Raw genomic sequence first — 26555 nt, forward strand, 5'->3', positions numbered from 1 at the left:
CTCTTCCCATATTTCTGTTTCGCAGTACTGTTAAATATTGTTTTGTGGGTGATCTTAAAAACTAAATCCAGATTAGCTGGGTTTATTCAGTATTATTTAATATAGTTAAATGAGCCCAAATACATTAGTTTATATGGGTCAGATTGAACAGGAATAGCTCTGCACACAGCAATGGAGTTTAATACCTGAACATTTTCATGAAATATCCTCCTAATGCCTGCTAAAACCAAGGACGATAATGATAAAGATATAGTTTAAAACTTAAAAGAATGGCAGAGTCCACACCAAAATAACAACAGCACAGAGTAACCATATAGTTGGATTCACTTTTAGAACGATTTATTCCAGCTGATGAATGATAAAAACATTGATAGCCAATCAGTCTCCATCCTACTGTAGCTCAAGCATTTAAAGCTACAGACGACAAAACTGCAGCCTGCGTTTACCGTAAACAGAACAATATCGTCCATTGGTGTGGACTATATCATTCTTGGTGTGAATGGCCTTTACACTCCTAAATTTTCCCAGCAGAACAAAAACCACCATAGAAGAATCTTCATAAATTTTGCAAATATGCTAATCAGAAGAACCTCTAATTTAAAATAAATAACTTTTTTCTCTCTCAAAAAATCATGCAGCCTAAAATAGTTCTTTATTCCTTGATAAACTTATGAACGGTTTAAAAACTACTGTGCGATGGGATCCTAAAAAGGACCTTTTTCAACATTTATTTTTAGTGCGCACAGTTTTTTGTCTGACTTGTCTACCTCACTTTTTAATCGCCGTAAAATTTCACTATTGCTGAAAGAATCACTTGCAAACTTAGATACTTGCAGAGCAGGCTGAATTTCTCTAGCCTATAGGAGCACCGACCCAGCTCTCCAGAAGGCTGGTCAGGGATTTTGCATGGATGCGCCTGAGAAAGCCCGAGCCAATCACAGGCAGGCAGATGCATGTAAAATTCGCCGCTGAGTTTGAGGACCGGATTGAGCACATTGTGCTGTGGGACAGCAGGAATCAAGCATCTGTGGTCGCGCTCACATATATTAAACTGATGCGCACTAATGCGCACACTGGCACATCTGACGCGCGCCTTGGTTACGCTTCTATCATGGTGGTACGCGTTTGATTCGAGGATTATTATTTTAGAAGACTCCGATCGTGAGTATAACGGACATCTGCTGCATTTAGCAGTTTGTAATTTCCCCCTTGTGTGTTGTATGAAATCATTGCTCTCCTCTTCGGACACCTCTTACGCATTAGAAAGCTACTGATATCGCACAAGTTGGTAGTTGGAACTGATTTTCGGACACGTCGTTTTGGAGATTTCCATCAGTCGGACGGTGGTCCTCTTGTATGGATGTAGTGACTCGGACTGAGTCGGACCGATCCGGGGGTTCCAGACGCGCTTCCCCGAGATTACCCAGCAGCATCACCGTTCAACCGAGCGCATCCAGCAGCAGTCGACATGATCCTTCTGGGAATACTTCTAAATCTGTTCGTCATTAAGGGTAAGACTCTTAGAAACAGCCTCCGTGACTTATTTTGACACATTAGGGTCACACATTACATGACTGTGTTTATGCAGTATATTTACATAAATACATAAGTATTTACACTGCACATTTACATAAGTTAATGAACAACGTGCACAATATGTAACTGTAGAGCTACCTGCAAAGGCAATTTGCTAGTATAACTATTGTGATTAACTATATTTAAATATACAATATAACGTAAAGTGATAGATAGATTGATAGATAGATAGACGTTTTTTTCTATGAATGGCTCTTTGGTTATGAAGGCAGACTAAATACGACTGTTACTATAGTAAAACCATGGTATTTTAAATTTTCTAAAAGAAAAGAGATAGACAGATTGGCAGATAGATAAATAGACAGACAGACATATAGATAGATAGCTTTTTTTTATGAATGGCTCTTTGGTGGTGAATGCAAACTAAACAAGACTGTTACTACAGTAAAACCATGGTATTGTAAAGGGAAGGATTGTCTGAGGGAAAACATCGATAAATAAGTAGATAGATAGATAGATACTTTATTGATCCCGTGTGGGGAAATTGGGTTACGTTAACAGCCAGACACAGTGTACAGTATAGAGTGTAACATAATACATATAGAAAGATTAGAAAAGTCTACATTATAAACAAGATTTACACAATACACCATATATATTACAGACAAATAGACCAAGTGAGAAGAATAACCATTAGAGATATCATAGAGAGTTCATCTTACACAACAAATTTTACCGGTTGCACACAATATGCTGTGTATTGAATGTATTATACACATTGTGCATGCATTATATTGTATATGTCAAATATTGTGCATACCTTTGGATTGAGAACATTTGTAAAAGCCAGAAGAGCAGTGATTAAATTACAATTGCATGGAAACTTATTGCACAGGTGTGTTTTAGGGTGACCGCTGTGCCATGTGCTTGTGCTGAAACAAAAGAGAGGGTTTCATTTTCTAGAGTGCTGTACACTGAGCAGAACAGATGTGTCTGTCACTCCCTCACATATCTGTGCAACAAACACTGTACACTCTTAAGAATATCCCAAATAGCACCAGGTAATCTTTATATGCGGCTTGTAACAATAGCAGAACCCTTTATGTTGTAAAACCAACATAAAGAGCTTAAACGAGCTTAACTATTAATATCACTTACTGTAAGATGTTTACAAACAAGAAAAAGACTTTTAAGAAAACCCTCTTTTAGTCTAGCATCATCTGAGTCTGAGATCATCCTCATGCTTTGAACAATAGATAATTATATTTCATTCATACACAGTACTTTTAATAGTCCAACACAACACTGAGATTTTCAGCCAATTAGATGTACTTTACAGCCCTGTGTTTATTTTCTTTACACCTTTGAATCACAACAGCATAATCTGTGCAGGCCAGGTCTAAAAATATAATTCCGTCAACAAATAACAGTATGTTATGAGACATCTGTCACAGTCAATATTATCCTAATTATGTGATGGCAGAAACACACACACACACACACACAAACACACACATAAACAGACAGATTAGGCTGGTAAAGGGCAGCTCCATGGTGTTCCCGTAGCACAGCAACCAACATTTGAGGGATCTGGCTTTCTTTCCCCACCTGGGACGACAGGGTGCAATATCTCACAAGTGTCTTGTGAGAGTGCATTGTAGCCCAAGTGACATTCATCATCATGAGTGGTGTTTGTCGCACCCTGGTGCCACGAGAACACGCTGTAATGCGCGCGCTGATCGACAGGTTTATTTATTAGCTGTGTTAATGATTGCAGATTTGATGTGCTACTCGTGCTGTGTGCATCCCCGGGGGCCGGGTCGTATATCAGCCGCACGAAACGCAAAGGGACCCCCTGACGGATATCAAGTGGCAAAAAGATTTAATTTCCACAGTGTATTTGCATAAAGATTTGCATGCTTGAATACGTTTTTAAGAGGTGACCTGAGGTGGAAAGATGTGTACAAACATACCAAGTCGAAGATTGACGGCCTTTGGGCAGGTGCGCATGTACGAATACGTGCCAGCCGCGTGCCCAGGTGTGTTTGAGAAAAGGTACGTGTGCACAACTCTGGACTTTGGCAGCTTTAATTAATTTGCCAGCGACAGATGCTGACAGGTCTGGGAAAAACATGCCTGGCATATTCGCTGCAAAAAAAAAAGAGCATTTTAATCTTGTTTTTCAGTAAAATATCTAAACATTCTCAAATTATGATACATTGACTTGAGAAGCAAAATAAAAATGATTGTTTTCTGAAAAGTTTATCCAAATTAAGCAATTTTGTGCTTGTTTTTGTTCTGGTCATTTTGACACCGAGATATTTTCTTTTTCTTGTGCTATAGATGTTATCGCATTGGACTAAAACTTACAGACATTGTTCACACATGGGTATAAAAAAATCAATCAGTTCCAAAGATAAATACAAATCCTGTGCTAATTGAAAGAAAACAAGTTGACAAAAAGATCAAATCCAAGATTTGGTGATAATATCCATTTTTAAAAGGCCGGTCATTTTACTGGAGCACCAAATGAGGTTTTCAGCACAGTTTATTTTTCTTACCCCAGTGGCAGATATTTTTTTCTTGTTTAAAGTATAAACTCTTTTATATAAGTTTTTTCAGACTTAATACCTTAAGCAAGTTTGCTTCTCAAGTAAATGTATCTTTAGATATTTGTACAGTAAAACAAGTAAAAAAATACTGAGTATGAAAATTATTTTTGTAGTCTAATGGTTTCTTCCTCATTTTTGCTTTTGCAAAAAGCATGAGCTGCACAACTTAAGAAATGTTTTGGGATGCTTTAATACACACAGGTGAACCAGGCTTTGTCAGCTCATATACTAATTGCATGGAGAAAAATATGCCATAATGGACTCAGATGCATCCCAGCCAAGGACATACCCAGGGACAGCTTAATTACACGACCATTTTTAGCAAATCAAAGAGGAATCGTAAGAACACAGGTTCAATAAACCACACGGGATTAGTTAACAAAAAGGTAATCTTCCCTCCGGGCATGTATTCTTCACATATGAGGGGACGTTTAGGGTCTTTTCAGGGTCGCGTGTGTGTTTTGTTGATAACCAGGATTTGGAAAGGCAAACACGGTGACGGCAGATGGTGTTGGACTCTCTCGCCTCGACTGGAAGATTCAAGCCAAGCGACAGAATCAGAAAGAGCATGTGTGAGCATGTGTGTGCGTGAGCTCCACTTGCACACGGCTTTTATGATGATGTTGTAGCCAATTTTCATTAAAGGCACTGAGCGCTGTGATTTAGCGACGAGGACCGTCTCAGCATCACGTCCCTGCAGTGAACTCCTTCCTCCCGGGGCTTTCGGATTGTCTTCCGTTTCTTCTCACTGTCAATCAGACGGGCCCATCTGACCCGGTTCTTTTAATATCGCCGCCATGCTTTGATGTGACGTGTCAACAGTAGTGAATAGATACGGCGCTCTGACCCACATTTGACAAAACCCTCAATGCAGCAAATAACAGTGTGCGCTGGAAGTCTATACAGCAAATATGAGCGTATTTACGGTCAGAAAGATCCTTAAATACAGTGTCAATGGCTTCTTTTTTGTTCCTTGACATTTGTCATCCTTGCTGAAAACCAGTCATTCACTGTTTTAAATGGAGGGTTTGTTTGTGTACATTTTTGTTGAGTAATTTGTCTAAATTGTTGGTTTAGGCCCTGAGATGCAGCATGCTGTAATTTAGCTGATGGATTCTTCAGTTCTGTGTAGATCGACAGAAGAGATGTTTTCTTGATATGTGTCTTGATATAGTAGTGCTCGGTTTACCACAGAGGTTCAGACCGCTGTACGCATTGATTAGTTAATCACGTTAGACCCGCAAATATTGACAGCTGGAGCCGGTTTGCTGTCGCCTGCCATAAATACGGTCGCACAAGGATACTTAGATTTACAGTACGCGCTCATACTGTCTTTCTCTATTTCACTCACCTCTTTATTTCTTTCACTCCCTTGTACAGCTGAGCTTCACTGCAGAAACTGTGTCTGTCGTTCTCTCTCAGTGTGTGCATGAGACTTAAAGCCTCAAGGTGTGTGTGTGTGTGTGTGTGTGTGTCACTGTCACTTGCTAAATGTGATTTTAGTGCACGCACACACACATATCTCGTAATACCCGGCCAGCATGTGTTTGATTGCCATCAGCCTCCATACTGAGACGGTTTCCTATTGTGAGGCGTCTGCTGTCTGTCATTCTGTAATTTCTTTCTTTCTTTCTGTTTCTTTCTCACTCCATCGCTCACTTTTCAACTCCTCTGTGTACTCATCATTCTCTGAATCATTCCCTGTTGTCTAAAAAGGGAAGACACAAAAATATGAGATATTTGAGATAGTTTTATTTATTATTTTCATAGTAAATAAACATATTTAATATAATTTGGACTGTTAATCCGTACAATATAATTTACAATTATACAATGCAGTTTTAAATCAAAATAATTATAAATTAGTTGAATTAATTGCATTATTAATTATGATTAATTAGTCACAATTATCAGATGTATTTGCTCAGAAAAGCAAATGTGGATAATTTAAAGATATTATTGTGGCCGATGAGTAAAACATTGAATAGACAGAAAGTCAGTATATTCTTTGTTATATATCCATATCATTGAACGCAAGTGTAACACTTTGTTATTGTGTCCGATATAGACTTAAGGGCCTTTCCACCCAAGATATATTTTGGAACTATTTTTTAAATTGTTTTTTCATATGTTGTTGCATTATGTCTTGCTGTTTTTCAGCATCGAATGTCATGAGCTTTTAAAAACATATCTTGAAAACCTGTTCTATTCCATTGTGTTCTGTCTATCTGTAGTAACAGCTGGTGCTGTGCTGACTGCGGACTCACAAAAATTCTGTATTATGATTACATTTTATTATAATTAACCACTAAAATAAAACAGCCCTAGTTATTGTTGCCATTTTTTAAATCATTTTTAGTCATATTTATATTTATGTATCTAATGTATACAGCTAAAAATAATAAAATATTGATAAAATAAAATTAACAAAAAATATGAATAAAATAGATATGAATAAATATTAACATAAATAATCATGAGTGTTATTTTAGTATAATTGAGATATTATTATAGTTTTTAACATTTTAAATTAGTTTTTAATTTTGTATTTTCCATTATCCTTTTCATGTTTGAAGTAATTTTGTTGTTTTTGTCATTTTGATTAGTTATTTTTTAGTGTCTATATATATATTTATATAAAATTTATATAATATATATATATAAAAAAAAAATGTTTTTTCAGTTTAAAAAATTTTAGTACATCACGTTTAACTAAATGAAAATGAGTTATGTTGCTAGCTGATTTTTTAAAAATATTTTATTTTGATTCAGTTAATGTTTATTTCAAGTAACAAATATGTTTTTTATGGTTTTAATTTTAGTTAACTAGTTTAAGTTTTAGTTAATATCATTGATATTAATTATTTATTAATTAAAATGTATGATTCATTCATTCAAATAAATATTAATAAATAAATTAATAATAATACATCTAAAATGAACATTAGTCAGTTAGTAGCTAAAACAAACAAACAGCTTTAAAAGCTTTGAAACTGCTTTAACCATGTCTTTCTTTTCGTATTAGTCACTAGGAATTTGCAAAGTCATTTTCATGATGTTAAAATAGTTTCTTGTATCTAAACTTAATATGCAGTGTCAAGACTTTCAGTGGTTGACGGAAAAGTGTAAAACTTTGGTCTGCTGAGCTATCAAGTATCCAATACAGCAGCATTGACTCTAAATTTAGAGCGGGGCTATCTGAGGGCAGATGGAAAACCTGTTTGAAAGCAGACATAAATTATGCAATTCTGTTTGGTGCCACTAGAGGCGCAGCAATTACACGCTTTACCTTTAAGAAGAAAACTGAAAACAGTGGCAGATCAAACACCTGTCTTTAAATTCAAACTAGCACATAACATCTCAATATTGAACTGTTTGTCAAATATGTGCGAGATCAAAGTGTGTTTACTTGTCCGTTTAACTTCGGCCGCCGCAGTAGATGGTCTTTCACACATGGATCATCACTGTGTGAGCTGTGGAAGGAGGTGCCATTTTGTGGTAGCGGAGTCCTAAGTCATGACCAACGCTTAGTCTGCCGGCCACAGCCATGGGTTCTCAATCACCACATGCTTTAAAATGAGGCCTAGCGCAATTACTGCCCCTGCCGCTGCGAAGGAAAACAGACACAAAGGGGGATGGGGGTCAGAGGGGGAGAAATACAAGAACACATGTCTCATGCTTCTATAGGAGTGCACAGCTTTTTCTGTTGCTACTTAATGAAAAACAGCAAACGTAGCCATGAAATTACACAGCCCTGTCACAGTTTCCCCGCAGGTCACCCTGAGACCTGGCTGACGGCAAGGGTCTCTGAAGTTGATGACGTCTGTTAGGATTGAACCTGAGAATGGACACAAAGCACAAAGTGTTTGTTGTCAAGGACTCGGTTTGAAACTCTTGATGTATGAAGTTGGTGAATGAAGATTTTCTGCTCGTTTAAGTTATCAGTCCTCCTGCAATAGCAAGACAGGAAATTCCCTTCAGAGAAGAGGTCTCTTTTAAATTATTTTACACATTATTAATTCTGCCCTTGAGTGCAAGTTAAGGGACTTTGATCTTCGTTTTTACACGGTCACTGTCAAAATGTTTTCTATGCGTCTAGAATGCAGAATCAGATATTATAACTGTTATGTATTATAGTGAAACAGATCCACAAACTGTAATGTGTCATAACCAGGTCCACAGGGAATCAGAATTGAGCAGAAAACTCATTCAAAAAGTTCTACATATTCCCTGCACTTTTTGTGTGCATTCTCTTTTTAAATATTTTGGCTAATACAGCTGCGTTTCCACCGAAATTACCTGGAACAATTTGTCCCAGGAACTTTTTTTCCCCAGACCTGTTGCTGTCTGTGTTTCCAAAGTACCATGAAGATTAGCAAATAGTCTGGTGACGAAGGACTGCGTGCGACTGCTCCTCCCAGTCCAGGAGGAGGCGCTAATGTCGAACAACGATAACGTCATACTAAGTGATGGACCGCCACCGTTTCCAGTTCCCGCTGGATTTCATCCTCGGCACTGCACCAGCACCGCAACAGACTTTTAAAAATGGTGGTTGAAATACAATGCTGCGTAGAGTCAACCAATCCAAATGCTGCGTGAACTCAACCAATACGCACATTTAGCGCCCAAGTCCCACCCCCGAAAGTTCCGGACCTTTGAAAAAGTACCAAAGCCACTAGAAGGCTATAGTAATAATCTCTGAAAGTACTACCTCGCAAGCAGGGACTTTCTAAGGGGCAAATTTTTACCCGGAACTTTATTTAGATCCTGGTTCCTGTGGTGGAAACACACCGAGTACCCCCGCCCCAAAGTCCCCAGTACCTGGGGAAAGTTCCTGCGGTGGAAACGGGATTTATGACTGCTTTCATCAACCTACAGGACTGTAGTGGCTCCATTTCAATTCATCAAATTGAATTGGCCACGTCCCACAGGAAGTTGAATTGGAATTTAAAGACAAAGACAGGAAATAGAAATTACTGAATAGCAATTCAAAGAAATGTAAGATGTGCAATGCATTCTGGGAAACAAAGTGTTCTTCCACCCTAGTCCACAAAAGATAACTTATTAAACATGATTACACACACACACACACACACACACACACATTAAATACAAATATCTATCTATCTATCTATCTATCTATCTATCTATCTATCTGGCCTATTAACTTCAAGACTTTTTTTTTTTCAAAACAAGGATTTGTCAAACCAACATTCAAGACAAACTTCTGTTTTTCTGGCTAAAAAATTACATAGAAATTTCTTTGAATTTCAATTAATTTTTAATTCTTCTTCCTCACTTTCTAATTTGGACTGCAATTCTGCATCCTGTTTTCTAATGTACCTCCAATTCAATTCGAATTCAGGAACTGATTGGGAATTTAAATAGGAATTAGCTCACTGGTAAAACATATTGTTAATAAATACTTTGTTTATTGATTTTAAAATGAACTTTACTCACAATCCTCCAGGGGCTGTTCCGTCTGTGGTGCCAGTGTTCCCCGGGACTGTGGACTGCATAGAGGCTGTACAGGAATGTATAAAGGACCCGGAGTGTAAGCGACAGTTCCGGCACCTGGAGTACTGTGTGGATGAAGAGGCGGTGGCTCCCCTCAGTCTGGAGGGGCGGCAGGCCTGTGTCGACGCCCAGAACAACCTCATGCACTATCAGAGCCTGCAAGAATGCAAGTGTCAGCGAGGGTCTCGCATGGAACATCAGTGCCTGAGCATTTACTGGACCGTCCGTTTTCCACAGGGTAAGAGACATAAGAGAGAGTTTTTACTTTTCATATGGTGACTGTTGTCAACAGTAAGCCCTCTTAAATTTTAACCTCTGCTCTACAACCACCTGGATCCATTCTCATTTAGTCCCACCTTAATTTTTTTTTTCATTCAAAGTCCTGTTTGATTCAGAAATAGGAGTTCAAGGGAGTCTGTGGAAAGTTTCAAAGAAAAACTGAAAAAGACCAACATTTTTAGTTTTAGACCAATATTTACTGTGAAAAGGACTATAAAAATACATTTAAATTATCAAAAAGGACATTATATATAACCATATACTGTGGGTATAGAAAAGAATCACCCCCCTTTCAAATAATCACATTTTGTTGCTTTGTAGCCTGAAATGAAGATGGACACAGTTTGTTTTATTCAGCTGGATTTACTCAGTGCAACTTATACCATCCAAGTGAAAGATATAACACCAACATCTCAGAAAAAAAACAGAATAACACCAACATGTCAGCTGTTGATTCTATAGAACCCACTGTATATACACACTACCGTTCTTTATTTATTTTTTAAGAAATAAATTACATTTAAAAATAAATTTAAAGACAAAACAGTTCTTTTAAACTTTAATAATATTTCACTGTTACAATTTTACTTTATTTTTGATCAAATAAAAGCAGGCTTAGTGAGCATAAGAGACTTATTTCAAAAACTTAAATTCAATTCAATAATAAAAAAAAAAATCCTACCAACCCCAAACTTTTGAAGGGTTTAAATATATATATATGTGTATACTGAATATTCAGTTTCACTCAGAAATATATCATATTATAGAAGTTAAATGCATTGCTAATGCAGTTTCATGTTTTTAAGACTCCCTAGAATATTTCCTGACTGAACTGCTCATGTCCAGCAATTCTCAAGCCAGTGAATGTCATGATGAAAGGAGCAGGTTTAAAGAAGGCGAATAAGAAAGTAAAAGAGGAAGTAGGTAATTCCAGAGAAAAGTCATGCATAAAGAATTCAGTTCAATCAATTTCAAAATGACTGCCTTTGTTCTATCGGTCATAAACAGTGAACTCATAGATCTCAGTGGATGCCGTTTGTTATGTTCTTTCAGGACAATGCCAAAACGCTTTAATGAGAGTGTTGAGTGAGCTACCAGATGATTTAGATTTAGGCAGTAATAGCATTTAATGAGTGCTCAGTAATGTGTATGAAATGGAAAGGAGGCATAAAACCCAGTCAGTCACTAAACAAACGACTGGCTGACTGACAGTGCTATCGTGATTAATCTTGCCATTCCCTCGTCTGTTCATTACGCTCTGCGGGACGGACGCGTACATGCAGGAACCAGAATTTGCTGCGTACCGTCGAGGGCGTCTGGTTTCGTGTCACAGCAGAAGTTTCATGCTCATGTGTTTGCTCATGAACAAAAGAGATTATGGAGATGCCGGTGAATGACGTCCGGGGGATCGTCAAAGCACGGCTGCAAAATTAATTGATTCTGAGTGCATATTCCCACCCAGTATGGCTTATTAATATTAAACCTTATGAAACAGGAAGATGGTTTCCCACAGCGACTCATCAAGAGCTGTTGTAAATGCTGACTAATCTCAGGCTTCTCCAGCAGCGAACTCGTCAAGTGTCTGAGTGCAACGTAGGGGCCACAGGGGCCAGAAGGACCCAGGCCTGATCGACAGTCTTAGAAATAAGTGCTTTTAAAACACATCAACTGGAAATGTCAAGTGTTCTTCTCCTGTGTGCCGCAAATGAAAACCATCAGCAAGGATACGCAAGGCACTTAATTGTGATTGTAGCACACTTGATGTGGCGCCTCCGTAGATTGAAATGTGGCATGTGAACAAGATGACAGGAGGGATTCTGCCTGTTTGCATTTGTTTGAAGAGTCTGTGTGTGCGTAGGTTTTGATAACTAAATTTTCAAACAATGTCCCCAAAAGAATATCACAACATGACAAAAAATTCCTTCTGGGGATGTTGACGCAAAAAGTAACAGGCTTGTGAAATGACAAAATGTGCCTTTTGGAGTTAGGCTAAGAGTGCAGTAATTATAACATGACTTTTTGAAGAAAATATGAGTGGTGTTTGCTGACAAATGTTTACAGTACTTGCTAATCTATTGCTAAGGCATTTGAAGTTGTTGCTAGGGTATTCAGGAGGTTACTGAGGTGTTCTGGGTGGTTCTAAGGCTTTGCTAGGTCTCTATGATATTCTGCTCTCTAGATATAGATGATGCAAGACAAGTTTATTTATATACTGTAGCACATTTCATACACAGTGGTAATTCATGAAAGTGCATTACATACATAGTTGTTATAAAAAGAGAAAGATAAACTAAATTTTAAGAATAAGGAAGGAAGGAAGGAAGGAATAAAAGTTTAATTTAAAAATGAAATAAAAAACAAATAAAAAAATAATAAAATACATAAATAAAATAGATAACAGGAAAGAAAAAAACATCTCAATAAAATACTGAAAAATAAGTCAAATAAAAATAATAAAGAAAAGTTCATTTAAAACATTTAAGTAAATAAAAACAATAAAATAAAATTGCATAGTCATTATAAAGAGAAATTAAATTTAAAGACATTTTAAAACCATTTAAGAATAAAGAATAAATAAATCTAAATAAATAAAATAATAAATATAAATTAATTAAAATAAAAAATATGATACAAATAAAAATTTAAAATAAATAAAAATGAAAGAAAATACCTTAATAAAATAATGAAAAATATAAATAAAAATGATAAATAAAAGTTCTATTTACAAATTAAATACAAATAATAAAAAAATGTAGAATAAAGAATACACTAAAGAATCATACCAACTGGGCATCGAATGTCCCCTTTAATACTTTACATTTTCATATATTATCTTATTTTAAATACAATAGATATGAACAGAAAGTCCCACCAAGAGTAAATATACAATACTAGCTTGTGTGTGTGTGTGGTTTCATACTCACTCGTCTTGGCATGCAGTGTCCCCAGGGTTGTGTGATACAAATAGACTGGTCACTATTTTAACTTGTGTCTTGATCCAGACCCCTCAGTCTGTGGACTGACATTTCAACCAATGCATATATCACAAACACTGACCTCTGTAAGACTTTAAATCATTATTAAAGAAATTCCATATGAAATTTGATAATGTGTGGTGCTGTTAATTAGGTATAATGATAAGGTAATGACACAGCTTGGTGAGCTTAATTAGTCTCAAACAATCTGGTGTCTTACAGTTATGTGTGTGTTTGTATTGCAGGTTATGATGACATTGAGACGTCCCCATATGAAGACATTGAACTGGAACTTGTGAAAAATAGCGAAACATCAAAACTAGCCTCAATAGTTTCAGGTACTGCAGCCACATCAGTGATACAACCAAATAAAATGTGTTTTCCTCCACAGCTGAATGCACTGTGATGATGTACACTAGTGTATTGCTGTATGTTTATATGTTTGTGCTTAATATGTTTTCCTTGTCTTGCAGTTGTATTTCTGAAAAAAAAAATGGTGTTGGATTTACTTTGAAACAGTTTTCACTCAGAAATTACTAGTAACTTTCACAAATAATTACAAAGGAATGGCAAGTAACACACTGAATTAAAGGAATAGTTCATCCAAAAATGAATATTTGCTGAAAATATACTTACCCTCAGGTCATCCAAGATGTAGGTGAGTTTGTTTCTTCATCAGAACAGAATTGGAGAAATGTAGCATTACATCACTTGCTCGCCAATGGATCCTCTGCAGTGAATGGGTGCCGTCAGAATGAGAGTCCAAACAGCTGATAAAAACATCACAATAATCCACAAGTAATCCACACAACTCCAGTCCATCAATTAACACCTTGTGAAGTGAAAAGCTGTGTTTTTGTAATAAACAAATCCATCAAAACGTTTTTTTTAACAAACCATAATATTGCTTTCTCTAGTGAAAAAGTTGTCTCGTCTGAATCAGGAGAGAAATATGTAGAAAAAATAAAACACTGTTTACAAGTGAAAACAGTCTAAAACAGTTCTAAACAAATATATCGGTGGATTTTGATGTGAGAAGAACAACAGGGGATGCACTTTTACACTGGAGGAAGCGTTATTATTGATTATTGATTATATTTTGGCCAGAAGCGATGGATTAAAGTTAAAACACCTTATGATGGATTTGTTCCTTACAGCTGCTTTTCACTTCAAAAGACATGTTGGACTGGAGGTGTGTGGATTACTAGTGGATTATTGTGATGTTTTTATCAGCCGTTTGGACTCTCATTCTGACGGCACCCATTCACTGCAGAGGATCCATTGGTGAGCAAGTGATGTAATGCTACATTTCTCTAAATCTGTTACGATGAAGAAACAAACTCATCTACATCTCGGATGGCTTGAGGGTGAGTTAGTTTTCAGCAAATTTTCATTTTTGGGTGAACTATTCCTTTAAAATGTTAGAATTAAGTAGAAAGAAAAAAATATTATTTTCTTGCAAAACATGCTCCAGTAATCTATATTTTATTTACAACCTCCAAAAATATTTTTACAGTGTGTGTGTGTGAAATATAAAAAGCATAACATACTGCTTTATACATGTCCAAAAAGCATTTTTTGGTGTTAAAATAGTACTGTCAGGATTTACTAAAGATGCGCAGTGAAGAATTATCGCTGAAAAGTCGTGGATAGTTATTTTTGTGCCTGACCTTATTGCATATACATTTGTAGGAGTTTCCCTTTCAGATGCAAAATTTATGGGAGGAGATTATTAAAATGAATCATGCAATGCGATTTACTAACATTTGCGCTCGTCAGATTACTGGTATTTGCGCCATTATTTAACGCTCCAAAAAAGCATGTCTTAAAGCAGACGCTAATTTGCGCTGCTCTTGGTAGACTGTGGAAATGATCTGGCTGCGTCTGTGTTCTTTAATTTGCTCATTGTCAATCACCCACAGAAATTTCCACTCCCATTAGTGCTTTTTTGGAATTGCGCTCTCACGCTAATTTGCCCTGTTTAGTAAATCTGACCCTTAATTAAAAGTGTCTTTTGGTCTTTTTCAGTGTCCTCCCTTCCTCTGACGGATCAGAACCAGTGTTTGAAAGCAGCTCAGGACTGTGGATTGTACGAGAAGTGCGGGTCCCTGCGCTCTGAGTACGCGTTAGCATGCACTAAGATCATTCCTGGCACGAACCACTGTAACCGGCACAAATGTCACCGGGCCCTGCGGAGGTTCCTGGAGCGTGTTCCAGAGGAGTACAGTTTTGGTGTCTTATTTTGTCCCTGTTCGGATACACTGTGCGGGGAGAGAAGGAGAAAAACCATTGTGCCCTCCTGTTCTTATGAGGAGCGAGACGGACAGCCCAACTGCCTCAATCTGGAGAGTTACTGTCTCAAAGACAACCTGTGCAGGTGAGATACGTGTCTGTTAGCAGTTGGACATAGTAAAAATATCTGATTTGTGAATCAGTCATTCTTTTGAATCTGATCATTTCAATCAATTAGCCGAAACAGTTCACAAAACATATGTGAATGTTTTATTCACTACTCAATCAGTTCAGGCTGTTCTAAAGTCAACAACTCACAAATACATTGAACTACACCGAAGTGTTTCATACCAGAAATGTATACCTAGTAAAAGATATTTGGAAAATGTTTACTGTCTCTTCTAAGAAAATGCCCCAAACTACCATTCAAAAATTTTTTTTTAACAAAGAAATTAATATACTTTTATTGAGGAAGGATGCGTTAAATAGACATTTATAATGTTTAAAATATTTATATTTCTGAACTTCCTTTTCATCAAAGAATCCTTTATATATTTATTAAAGAAAAAAATATCACAGTTTATAATAATAATAATAATAATCAGCATATTAAAATGATTTCTGATTTCATGATCATGTGACAGTGACGGTGAAGATGCTGAAAATTCAGCTTTGCCATTACAGGAAAGCATTTAATTTTATAATATATAATCAAATAGAAAAATATTGAAAAATTAAAAATGTTTTCAGCCAAGAGATGTACATGAATTTTAGTTCAAACAGTTTGAAAGAACCAATTTGTGTAACTGATTGTGACATATTACACTTGCATCAGATGTTCTAGCCCTCATTCAGACTAACCTCAGCTTTGATAACAGCACAGAATGATCATTTCCACCTTTCTTCTTGAAATACAAGACTTCCCTTTTATCTTCCTCTAGAAACAGATGTCTCTGGCAGTAATGCTTATCTAAGCATCATTAATAGCACAGAACATGCTGAGTTGGATGGAAGAAAGGACAACAGGTCGCATATTATACGATTAGACACATCTTGTATTTAAACAAGGATAAAAAAAGAGAAATGTTTGGAAAATGCAGACTATCCTGAACAGCATGGACACATTTAGTCAATACCGCCGCTCCCTATATGCAGAGTATGCACTTTGCATAGGGCATCAACTCCTTGGAGGGGGGGGTGATACGAGGGTCAGGTATAGGGGAGGCGATGCCCCCCAGATTCTCCTTGTGCCCTCCTATCCGCAGGATACTTAACAAACAACAGTACAGTTCTGCTTAAGGCACCCATTTGTCCATCAGCGACCCTGCATTTAGTTAGTGTAAGGCGTTTTCTTAGAAGAGGCAGTAAGTCCTTAAAAAATTAGTTACAAAATTACAAAATGAATAGTACGAAATTGCATTAGATTTTGAAAAAAAATCGAATCATTCATAAGTCACTCGTAATTTAATAAAAAAAACACTATTTTTGTGTTGTTGTTAAAGGTGTAGTAAGCGAGAAACGCTGTTGAAAGTGGATCGGACTGAGCACCAAAACACACTTGTAGCCAATCACCAGTAAGGGGCGTGTCCAGTAGTGCTGGGGGAGGGGCCTGTGTTGAATAGCATGTTCAGAAATTTGGGGGCGGAGGCAAGATAGGGGTGTGATTCTTTTGGGTAGGGGCTTTGGTGATTTCAAATATCAACAGCATTTCTCAGAAATCTCTTACTGCACCTTTAATTAAAACTATAAAAAATTGTTGAAATAATATATCTAAATATTAGATGAAACACTTAAACTTAAAACACTTAAAATTGAGAAAGGTTCGGCAACTAACTGAAATGTTAAAAGTACTAAATTTACTAAAACTAAAATTGAAATAAAAATTAAATAGAAATACCATGTTAAAATATTAGTTAAATAGAAATAAAAAAATTAATAAAAATGACTATAGCACATAACAAATTTAATAAAACAAAAATTTTTACTAAACACTGAATATACAAACATAAACAAGAAAATATAAAAAATATATTATGAAGTTAATTCAAAATATGAATAAATTCTATAACAAATAAAAATAAAATAAAACTGTTCTAAAGTACAGTTCCACAGCAGCACCAACAGATAAATGTTTGTAGGGGGCAACGTAAACTTTTTTTTAAAAATTTTTTTATTTTAAATGTTGGTAAATGTTTAAAAACTAGTGGCTTTTTAAAGACCAAGCAGAAGCCACAGTAAACCAGTTGCGTCAACAGTTTAATGACTGTGCATGCAACTAGTAAACAATGAACCTAATATGGTTATTACCCAGTGAATCATTTACAACTATAAGGAAAACATTACATCACCTAATTAATATTCATGAACAACACTGATCAGGTTTATAACGAGTCCCCTCTCACTTTTCAAATCGTTCCGACGCCCTTGACAAAAACTGTACACACTACAGATTGTCTACAGATTTAAGCATCTGATCATGCATTCTGTGTATAGATTTCCTCTGTCAGAATTTGACATACATTTATGTTCTAATCATCCTGTGTCCGTATTCAAATTTGTCCGGTCTGTCAGGTCAAGATTGGCTGATTTCCAGCAGAACTGTCAGCCGTCTTCTCTCTCTCCCTCCGGCTGTCTCCGGGAAAGTGGAGCTGTGTGCCTCAAGGCCTACGCTGGGCTCACCGGTGAGAAACCACCTCAGATGACCTTGAAAAAATGGACACAACTTAATGAAGAGTACATAACGCACAAATCGATAAAACACTGCACAGTCTGTACTTAAATAATATTACATTTTTAATGACGAGCACTTCTGCATCCTGCTGGAGTGAGTTCACTGAAATGGGAAATGGTATCGGGAACGATTGGTCAGAGCAGTTTGGGTTCAGCTTCATGTCGTGGGTTTATTTTAACCCAGTGTGCCACTTATATTGAATTAGCAGGACAACCTGAGGCAACATAATTAAACTGGAGGGGGGTGGATAGACTACACTGGTTGGAGATTCTCCCAGATGGGCTTCGGGCTAATTGGCATGGGATCTTTTCCTCTGGCTGTCTCTCATCCCCTCTTTCCTTCTCCCTCCCTCCGCAGGTACCATCATGACACCAAACTACGTGAGTAACAGCAGTACAGAGGTGTCGCAGTGGTGTAATTGCGAAGGCAGCGGGAATCAGTGGCAGGACTGCCTGCGTATCCTGCACATGTTCAACAGCAACACCTGCCTGCGTGAGTATCCCAGAATATCAGATCATCTTAATGTTTGCAAAAAAGAGTGTAAATATGGAACTGTTCTGGCAGATTTGCGGTTTCTTACAAAGCCCATGAAATGGTTTAACGTTTACACTTTTCTTTTGTGTGATGACATATTTCTTACTGAAACAGGAAGCTGGCGTGGGTGCTTGTTGGAGCTGCTCTAATTCAGCATTAATTTTAGTACTAATTCAGCAAGGATGCATTAAATTGATCAAAAGTGACAGTAAAGTAATTTATAATGTCGACTACATTTCCAAATCCAAATATTTCAAACGGCTTCCACAAAAATATTAAGCAGCAACTGTTTTTAACGTCGTTAAAAAAATGTTTCTTGAGCATCAAATCAGCATATTAGAATTATTTCTGAAGGATCAAGTGACAATGAAGACTGGAGGATTGATGCTGAAAATTCAGCTTTGCAATGACAGGAATAAATTACATTTTAAAATATACTCAAATATAATATAGTTATTTTAAATTGTAATAATATTTCACAGTATTACTGTTTTTACTGTATTTTTGATCTAATAAATGCAGCCTTGTTGAGCATAAAAGGCTTCTTTAAAAAAATGTTTACTGACCCCAAACTTTTGAAGAACAGTGTATACAATCTGCTCTAAAATTTCAGAATAGGTCTCAACGCTGTGCTTAAACTATGATATCTGTTTCTCTGATTTAAATATGAACTGAAGCATTTCTCATCAAATTCAACAAAATGATCTGAGCTTTGCTATGCACAATCGTTTCTATACGCCTCTGCACAGAAGATGATATCAATATTTTTGGTCCATTTTATCAGATGACTGTAAATGTTAAATGTGGATATGGACTTAAAGTATATATTTTGTCAACTTTTTGGAGTAGTCAAGCATAACAGACATGAACTAAAACCCACAAAACTCAAAAAAAAAAAAAAAAAAGATTTATAAATGGTTTTAAAATGTTTTATACTTTAGATCATTATCCTTTCTTATTTTGGAATATAGGACTGTCAAGTAAAAGAAGTCTACAACTCACCCGGTCTCTTTTCCTAACAGGTAATGCCATTGATAACATGGGAAGCTCCACCCCTCATCCAGTAGAAGGCACGCCCCTTCCTCCACCTCGCCCCTCCCCTCAGGTCCAGCACGATGAGCTGAAAATTAACCTGTTGCCTGAACCCGGTGTGGTGAGTAGTGAACACATTTCCTAAAACAACCACCACACAATCAAACTCCTTCATCTACAATGCTAACTCAACGTAATTCACACAGAAGAACCATTTATAAAGCTCCGCCCATGTATACTAGTTCCGTATAATCACAATAAACCTGGTTCTTATTCTTGTCGTAGCTTTGTGGTTAATTCTGGCCTTTGATACATGAGATTTGCAAAAAACGGCAGGCCCAGCAAACCCGCAGTCCTTGCGCTTTGAGCATACTGATGGATCCGAGAACTGAACTGAAACGGTTATGCACGGCTGATTGTGTCACTGCAGAAACACACGGTCACACGGCATCACTCTGCAGCCGCTACAGTAAGCACAAAAATGCTTGTTCAGAAAACCCACCTTCTGCATTTAATTTGGTTTCCTGTGTACTTTGTGGGATGCTTCCAAATGTTCCTTGTTAATTTATTGTATTTATTCAACTGTGGTGCCTATATTTTGGAACAAGAGTAATGAATGCAAGTTTTTGTTATTCTGTCTCTTTAGCATCTTTAAAAGAGCACCGTTTCTTAGACCTAATCAATAGGTCATGATGCTTTGAACTAAAGGTCCGACCTCTGACCCCTATGCACGTGACCTTGTTAAAATGTCCTGTCTGGTCTTTATCTTACTTTAAAATGGTAATTTCACAGATATATTCACTTGTTTTTCTTCCATACACAAAGATGGTAAACAAATGCCACATGTACCTAAAGGGAACAGTGTGGGGTCGGAATCAAACTGCCTGAACTGCCACCTTCAATTCAATCAGAAATAATCACACAACCCACAGGCCCTCAAGAACACAATCATGGTAAGGAATTAAATCTATATCGAATTGCTCTGTCCTTTAGTCAGATTATATTGTGCTTTGGAATGAGGGTGTCAGCTTTATTTTTCTTTCATTATGGCTGGCCGCCAAACTTTAAATGACTCAGTGAGACTTAGTAGGCAGCGTCACTGAATCAGATCTTTAATTTGTCCTCAATCTTGTGGTTGCCTTGGTTTTGTGCTTTATCTGAAAGTGACCATATACTTTGCAAAGTTTGAGCCACAATTTCTTGGAACAGTTATCAGTAAAAAGTTATTAGCATTAGTATAGTATTCGCAAAGTCATTTAGTGATAGCCAGTGACCATCCCAACTAACCCACCAACCAATCAAAAAATAAACAAATTAATTAATTAATTAATTAAAAAATGAATAAATAATTTAACTTTATATAATGCAATTTAACAATTAAATACATAAATAAAGTGATTTAACTTGAGCTAACTGTTAGCATTAGCCAAACTTTGCAAAATATCTGTGCCAAAGTCATTTCTTGATAGACAAATAAGCTACTAAAGCTTCAGGGAGTGACACTATCCAAATAAATCATTTATATTTCTTGCAAAAATCATTTTGTTGGCTACTTTTGAATGGATGTCCATAGAGAAACATGCTTTTTGACAGCATAATGGCGTAATACTAATGCTAATGGGCTAAACCCTGACCCCCATAGACAAGGTATTAGCATTAGCATAATATCTGTGCCAGAGTCATTTCTTGATAGACAAATAAGCTACTAGAGCTACAGGGAGTAACACCGTCCAACAAAATCAGTCACTGGTGAAACATCTGTTTTGCAAATTTCTTTCAAAAATGATTTTGCGTGCTACTTTTGAATAGATGTCAATGGAAAACATGCTTTTTGACAGCATAATGGAGTAGTACTAAAGCTAACCGGCTAAAACCTGACCCCCTGGCCATGTTATTTAGGGTGACCATACGTGCCATTTTCCCAGGACGCGTCCTGGCCAGGATTTGTTTTGGCTTTGTTTTCCTGTTTTCATGCTTGCTGAAGGTAATGATCGAAAAGTAGTTTGACCAATAACATGCAAGCATTGTTAGCATTAGCAGTAGCATAATATCTGACTAAAATCATTTCTTGATAGCCGATCAGCTTTTAGCGCTCAGGGAATGACACCGTTCGTGATAGCAACACTTACTTGACTATGTATTGTAAAATGGATTGTATATTTGCTGCCCACATAAAAGAGAAGCAAATAATCCCTGGGTGTCCATAGGCGTGCAGACTTTATCAAGAAACGCTGCTCTGATCTGTGTGTCTTTGTGTTCGTGTGTCCTCGCTTTGGACTGTGTGCACATCCTCTGTTCTCAGAACACACAGACCACAGCATTCAGCTTAGAGATAATCTGGGCCTGCAGACGAAAAGGATTCAATTCAGTTTCTGCTGTCATTTATTTCTTTCCTAGACTCTCTCTCTCACTTGTGTTCTCCAGCAAATCTCTCCTCTCCAAATGTCTTTCTCTCTCTCTCTCTCTGAATGGATTAGCTAAAGGTGTTTGCAAGCAGTGGTGCATCAGTCAAACTTCATTAATATTAATATATTCGTACCCATCTGTCTGTATTTCTAGCTAACTCTCTTTTTCTCTTTCTCCTTTTATCGTTCGTTCCTAATCCTTCTCCCTCACAATCTCTCTGTCCCTCTCCCTGAAAAACACTCACCATCGTATTGCTCCTACTTTTCTAAAACTGTACTTCTTAGGTGATTCATTTATTTCTCATATGATTCATTTTTTCATATCACCATTCAACTAATTTTATCTCAGATGTTTCTCATAAAACTCCATGTAACAAAGTTTAATATATATATATTAAGTATTTGCTGCCCACATAAAAGAGAAGCAAATAATCCCTGGGTGTCCATAGGCGTGCAGACTTTATCAAGAAACGCTGCTCTGATCTGTGTGTCTTTGTGTTCGTGTGTCCTCGCTTTGGACTGTGTGCACATCCTCTGTTCTCAGAACACACAGACCACAGCATTCAGCTTAGAGATAATCTGGGCCTGCAGACGAAAAGGATTCAATTCAGTTTCTGCTGTCATTTATTTCTTTCCTAGACTCTCTCTCTCACTTGTGTTCTCCAGCAAATCTCTCCTCTCCAAATGTCTTTCTCTCTCTCTCTCTCTGAATGGATTAGCTAAAGGTGTTTGCAAGCAGTGGTGCATCAGTCAAACTTCATTAATATTAATATATTCGTACCCATCTGTCTGTATTTCTAGCTAACTCTCTTTTTCTCTTTCTCCTTTTATCGTTCGTTCCTAATCCTTCTCCCTCACAATCTCTCTGTCCCTCTCCCTGAAAAACACTCACCATCATATTGCTCCTACTTTTCTAAAACTGTACTTCTTAGGTGATTCATTTATTTCTCATATGATTCATTTTTTCATATCACCATTCAACTAATTTTATCTCAGATGTTTCTCATAAAACTCCATGTAACAAAGTTTAATTCTGTATGTGTTAAATTATGTTATTTTTATTACATTATGTATTATTTTTCTGTCCATCAGGACCACAAATATCTCCACCTCTAAACTCACGCCATAGAAGGCAACAGTTGAACCTTGAGTTGTGAGGTTTTTAATCGATTGTATGTTTTTGTTGAAGACATCAGCCCGCATTATTTCAACTTATATTTTTTAAAAATCGTGTTTAACAGCAGACTGGTGAGAAACTACATTTCCCATGATTGTGCAAACAAATATCCACCAATCAGAGAAGAGAAACAAGTAAATTGTGCCAAAAGAACACTTTGGTGCCCACCATGAAGCACAACAAATGACTTAATACTCAAATCTCTTTATGCTTTCAAACTACTAAATATTTGTATTTATATATGCATATTTTGCGGTAAACATAAAATATACAGTTTCTATAGACACAGTCAACATCTTTAAATCAACAGGTTTATGTTCCTCCATTGTTTTCATTTTGATTATGTCATTCACAATGCTTCATGGGATTGTAGTTCCTTCCCTCATTGAAGCCGTCTTGTACTTTTGTCTTTTTGTCCAATTTTCAAAAAACTTTTCTGCTTCAAATCAAAATTTGTAATGTCGTGATTCACCCCATAGTCGTATAACTTCTTAAATGATGACTTATTTAAAATCCCTATGAGAAAAATTATTTCCCAGGCTGAGGCCAGTGAAGTGGTTGGGAACCAGTTTTTAATATTTATTATTATTATTAATAATAATAACATTTATTAATATTTTTACTTTTTTTTATATATTTTCCATTTTAATTTGAGTTAAAGTTTTATTAAATTTCTTGTGTTTTTGTCAGTTTTAGTTTTTGTATATATATTTTGTATATAGTTTTAATTTATTTTTATTTCAGTTTTAGATTTTGTTAAAATAAATTCATCAATCTAAACTTTAATAAAATTTAATAAAAGTTTTAGTTTTTGTATATATATTTTGTATATAGTTTTAATTTATTTTTATTTCAGTTTTAGATTTTGTTAAAATAAATTCATCAATCTAAACTACATTAAAATGAGAAATGTAGTCTTGGCAATTAGTTGAAATAAAAAAAACACTTTTTTTATTTTATTAATTTTTTTTTCAGTCAACGTTTATTTTCTTTAAAGTGACAAAAATGTTTTTTTTTGTTTTCATGGTTTTAATTTTAATTTTAGTTGACTGTAATAACCCAGGCAGTGTTGTACTCTATTGGCTGTGCCAGTGTTTTAACAACTTAAACAATAGGGTATAATATTATATGTCGAACATCACCTGACCAAACCAGAAATCGGGTCTCATCGCATCCGCTGTTGGAGAAACAGATGGCAGTATCTATGGACTAGTTGTTTTATTTATTTATTGTTTTATTCAACTTTAATATCAAAATTGTAGCAAACCTTACTACATTTAAATTACAACTGGTTGAGGCGGCCAAATATGGACCAGATTCCGGTCAGAGAATCAGGAGAGCAGGAGAAGTCTTTAGATTGAGACATTTATTTTACTCCAATATATGCATCTGCATATGCATCTGGTATGAAATGAGATGTGTTTTGTATTATATGAACACATTACAGAAAACATAGCAGCAGCATAAACAAAGACAGACAGCGGTCTTCACTGGCAGGTAACACTAATAATCGTCCCTCTAGGAAACATGAAATGAACTTTAGTTCCTAGTTCCTAAAATAGGCTTTCTGACACAGCCGCCCCCAATTATCTGGCAAGATAATTGAATACTCTAAGAAAGTCTATCGGGGGTGCTCGTGTCATTGTCCTCAAGATGAGGAAGAGGGATCAATCGCACAACTGGACGAGTGTAAGTTTTGTCTTTAACCTTTACTCTGACGATACGAATTCTACCATCAGCTCCAGGTAAGGTCTCTGTTACGGTTCCTACAGGCCAGAGCGAGCGTGGAAGTTGTGGATCTACAACTAGTACGACTTGCCCTACTGTCAGTTCCCTGCCCTCGGTCGTCCACTTGTGACGTCCCTGCATGTCTGGGAGGTATTGGCGAATAAAGGCAGCCCAGAAACAATCAGCCAGCACCTGGCTATGTCTCCATCTTCGTCTTCCAAGCAGGTTGTTAGAGTCATACAAGACCTGAGGTAGCGAGGCATCTCGACGACCCATAATAAGTAGGTTTGGGGTCACAGGATCCACATCCGCAATATCCGAGGATACGTAGCCGAGTGGCTTGGAGTTCAGGATGCTTTCAACTTCTACCAGAAGGGTCTGCAGTACTGGTTCCGGCACTGACTGCTCTCGGAGGATCACACGGAGTGCTGCCTTCACTGATTTTATCTCGCGCTCCCAGGTTCCCCCAAAGTGAGGAGCATTTGGGGGGTTATGGCGAAATCGAATTTTCTGCTCTGCCAGCTGTTCCCGTAGCTTTGGTGACATGGCTTCAAAGGATTCCCGTAACTCCCGATCACCTCCAACGAAGTTGGTGCCATTGTCGCACAACATCTCCATAGGCTTGCCACGTCGGGCTATAAAACGGCGCAGGGAGAGCAGGAAAGCGTCGGTATTTGTACTGCTCACTGAGATAGCTATGATTACTTAACAAATTGTCCAATGCCAATTTTAACAGGGCAAAGTCACTCTCATTACCACTTTCAAACACTGGTAGCTTAGGTTGTGGGATGCCATAAGCTGAGGCAAACAGTAGCTCTGTACCAGGGTATGCAGAATGTGTGTGGGGGAGGTGCAGGAATGAAGGTGGCTGAGCAAATCTAGCATTAGGTGGCATAGCTGATGCCTGCTGACTAGTAACTGGAGGTTGCAGCTGATGTGCATGTGTGCTCACTGGAGGTATCAATGATTGATGTATCACATATGGATTTGTAGGCGGCAGTGTGGCAGTAGTAGGCCGCTGTGGCACAGTCGGCATGCTCATACTCATGGAGTGCGCAGCAGTGGACATAACTGTGGCTGCTGAGGAAGGCTGAGGTGCCATATACGATGCTGTCATCACCGTGCGTAATGGCGCAGTTATAGTCTGCTGGGTCCATACTGGTTTGATGTTGCTCTCAATCCGGCTCGAAGGACCAAATTAATGTAGCAAACCTTACTACATTTAAATTACAACTGGTTGAGGCGGCCAAATAATGTTAGTGAGAAGCAGAAAAAAAAAACTTTTAGATATTAATCTGGACATCAATCAGTCTGGACATTGGTTATGATTGGTATCTCCTTTGAAGGCATCTTGAGTAAAACAGCTCCATATTTAACAAAGCACATACAAAAGACCTGGGGCCCGTTCTTCGTACATTGCTAACTCAGTTAGCTGGATTTGATTGTTGACGATTTGGCACGATCTTGGATTATTTGGTTTTTTGAAGCTCATCCCGGAGTTGCTGTCATAGCAACAGGTCCGTAAACTTAAACCTGCTCGGGAGCAGGCTTATTTCATGTAAACAGGATTAGATTGCATCTTTTTAAGCAGAACTGATACTTAAAATCTGTCCGCTACCACCGCTACATTATTACAAGAGTATCCTACTGATCCAGGGACAATAATTGAAAATAATAATCATTTAAAAATTTATTTAAAGATAATATAATAATGTTGTGTAGTCTTTAATACTATAGACACAGCCAGTTTTACTCACTGAAAGATTTATTTGTCATAAAATTAATTCCTTAATAATT

The 26555-nt window shown here is 37.0% G+C and overlaps 1 protein-coding gene across 3 annotated transcripts in view; it reads left to right on the forward strand.

Annotated features, from left to right (window-relative positions):
* The first annotated feature begins 966 nt into the window (after positions 1-966).
* LOC107731722 (GDNF family receptor alpha-4-like) overlaps positions 967-26555 on the forward strand; it is a 26642-nt gene continuing 1053 nt past the window's right edge. Inside the window, exons 1-8 of one of the 3 annotated variants that reach the window (XR_001638804.1) lie at positions 967-1511; positions 9619-9903; positions 13165-13257; positions 14948-15296; positions 17723-17832; positions 18240-18374; positions 19439-19917; positions 20274-20567. Coding sequence is in view for 2 of the 3 variants with exons in the window: in XM_016542873.1 (XP_016398359.1) it covers positions 1469-1511; positions 9619-9903; positions 13165-13257; positions 14948-15296; positions 17723-17832; positions 18240-18374; positions 19439-19569 (1146 nt within the window). In the remaining variant the exon portion in view is untranslated. Of the gene's footprint in view, positions 1512-9618; positions 9904-13164; positions 13258-14947; positions 15297-17722; positions 17833-18239; positions 18375-19438; positions 19918-20273; positions 20568-26555 lie in introns of those variants that run through there. The other 2 variants (XM_016542873.1, XM_016542871.1) reach the window with 2 other exon arrangements.

Source organism: Sinocyclocheilus rhinocerous, unplaced genomic scaffold (genome assembly GCF_001515625.1).
Source record: "Sinocyclocheilus rhinocerous isolate Xijiao unplaced genomic scaffold, SAMN03320098_v1.1 scaffold3446, whole genome shotgun sequence".
NCBI lineage: Eukaryota > Metazoa > Chordata > Actinopteri > Cypriniformes > Cyprinidae > Sinocyclocheilus > Sinocyclocheilus rhinocerous.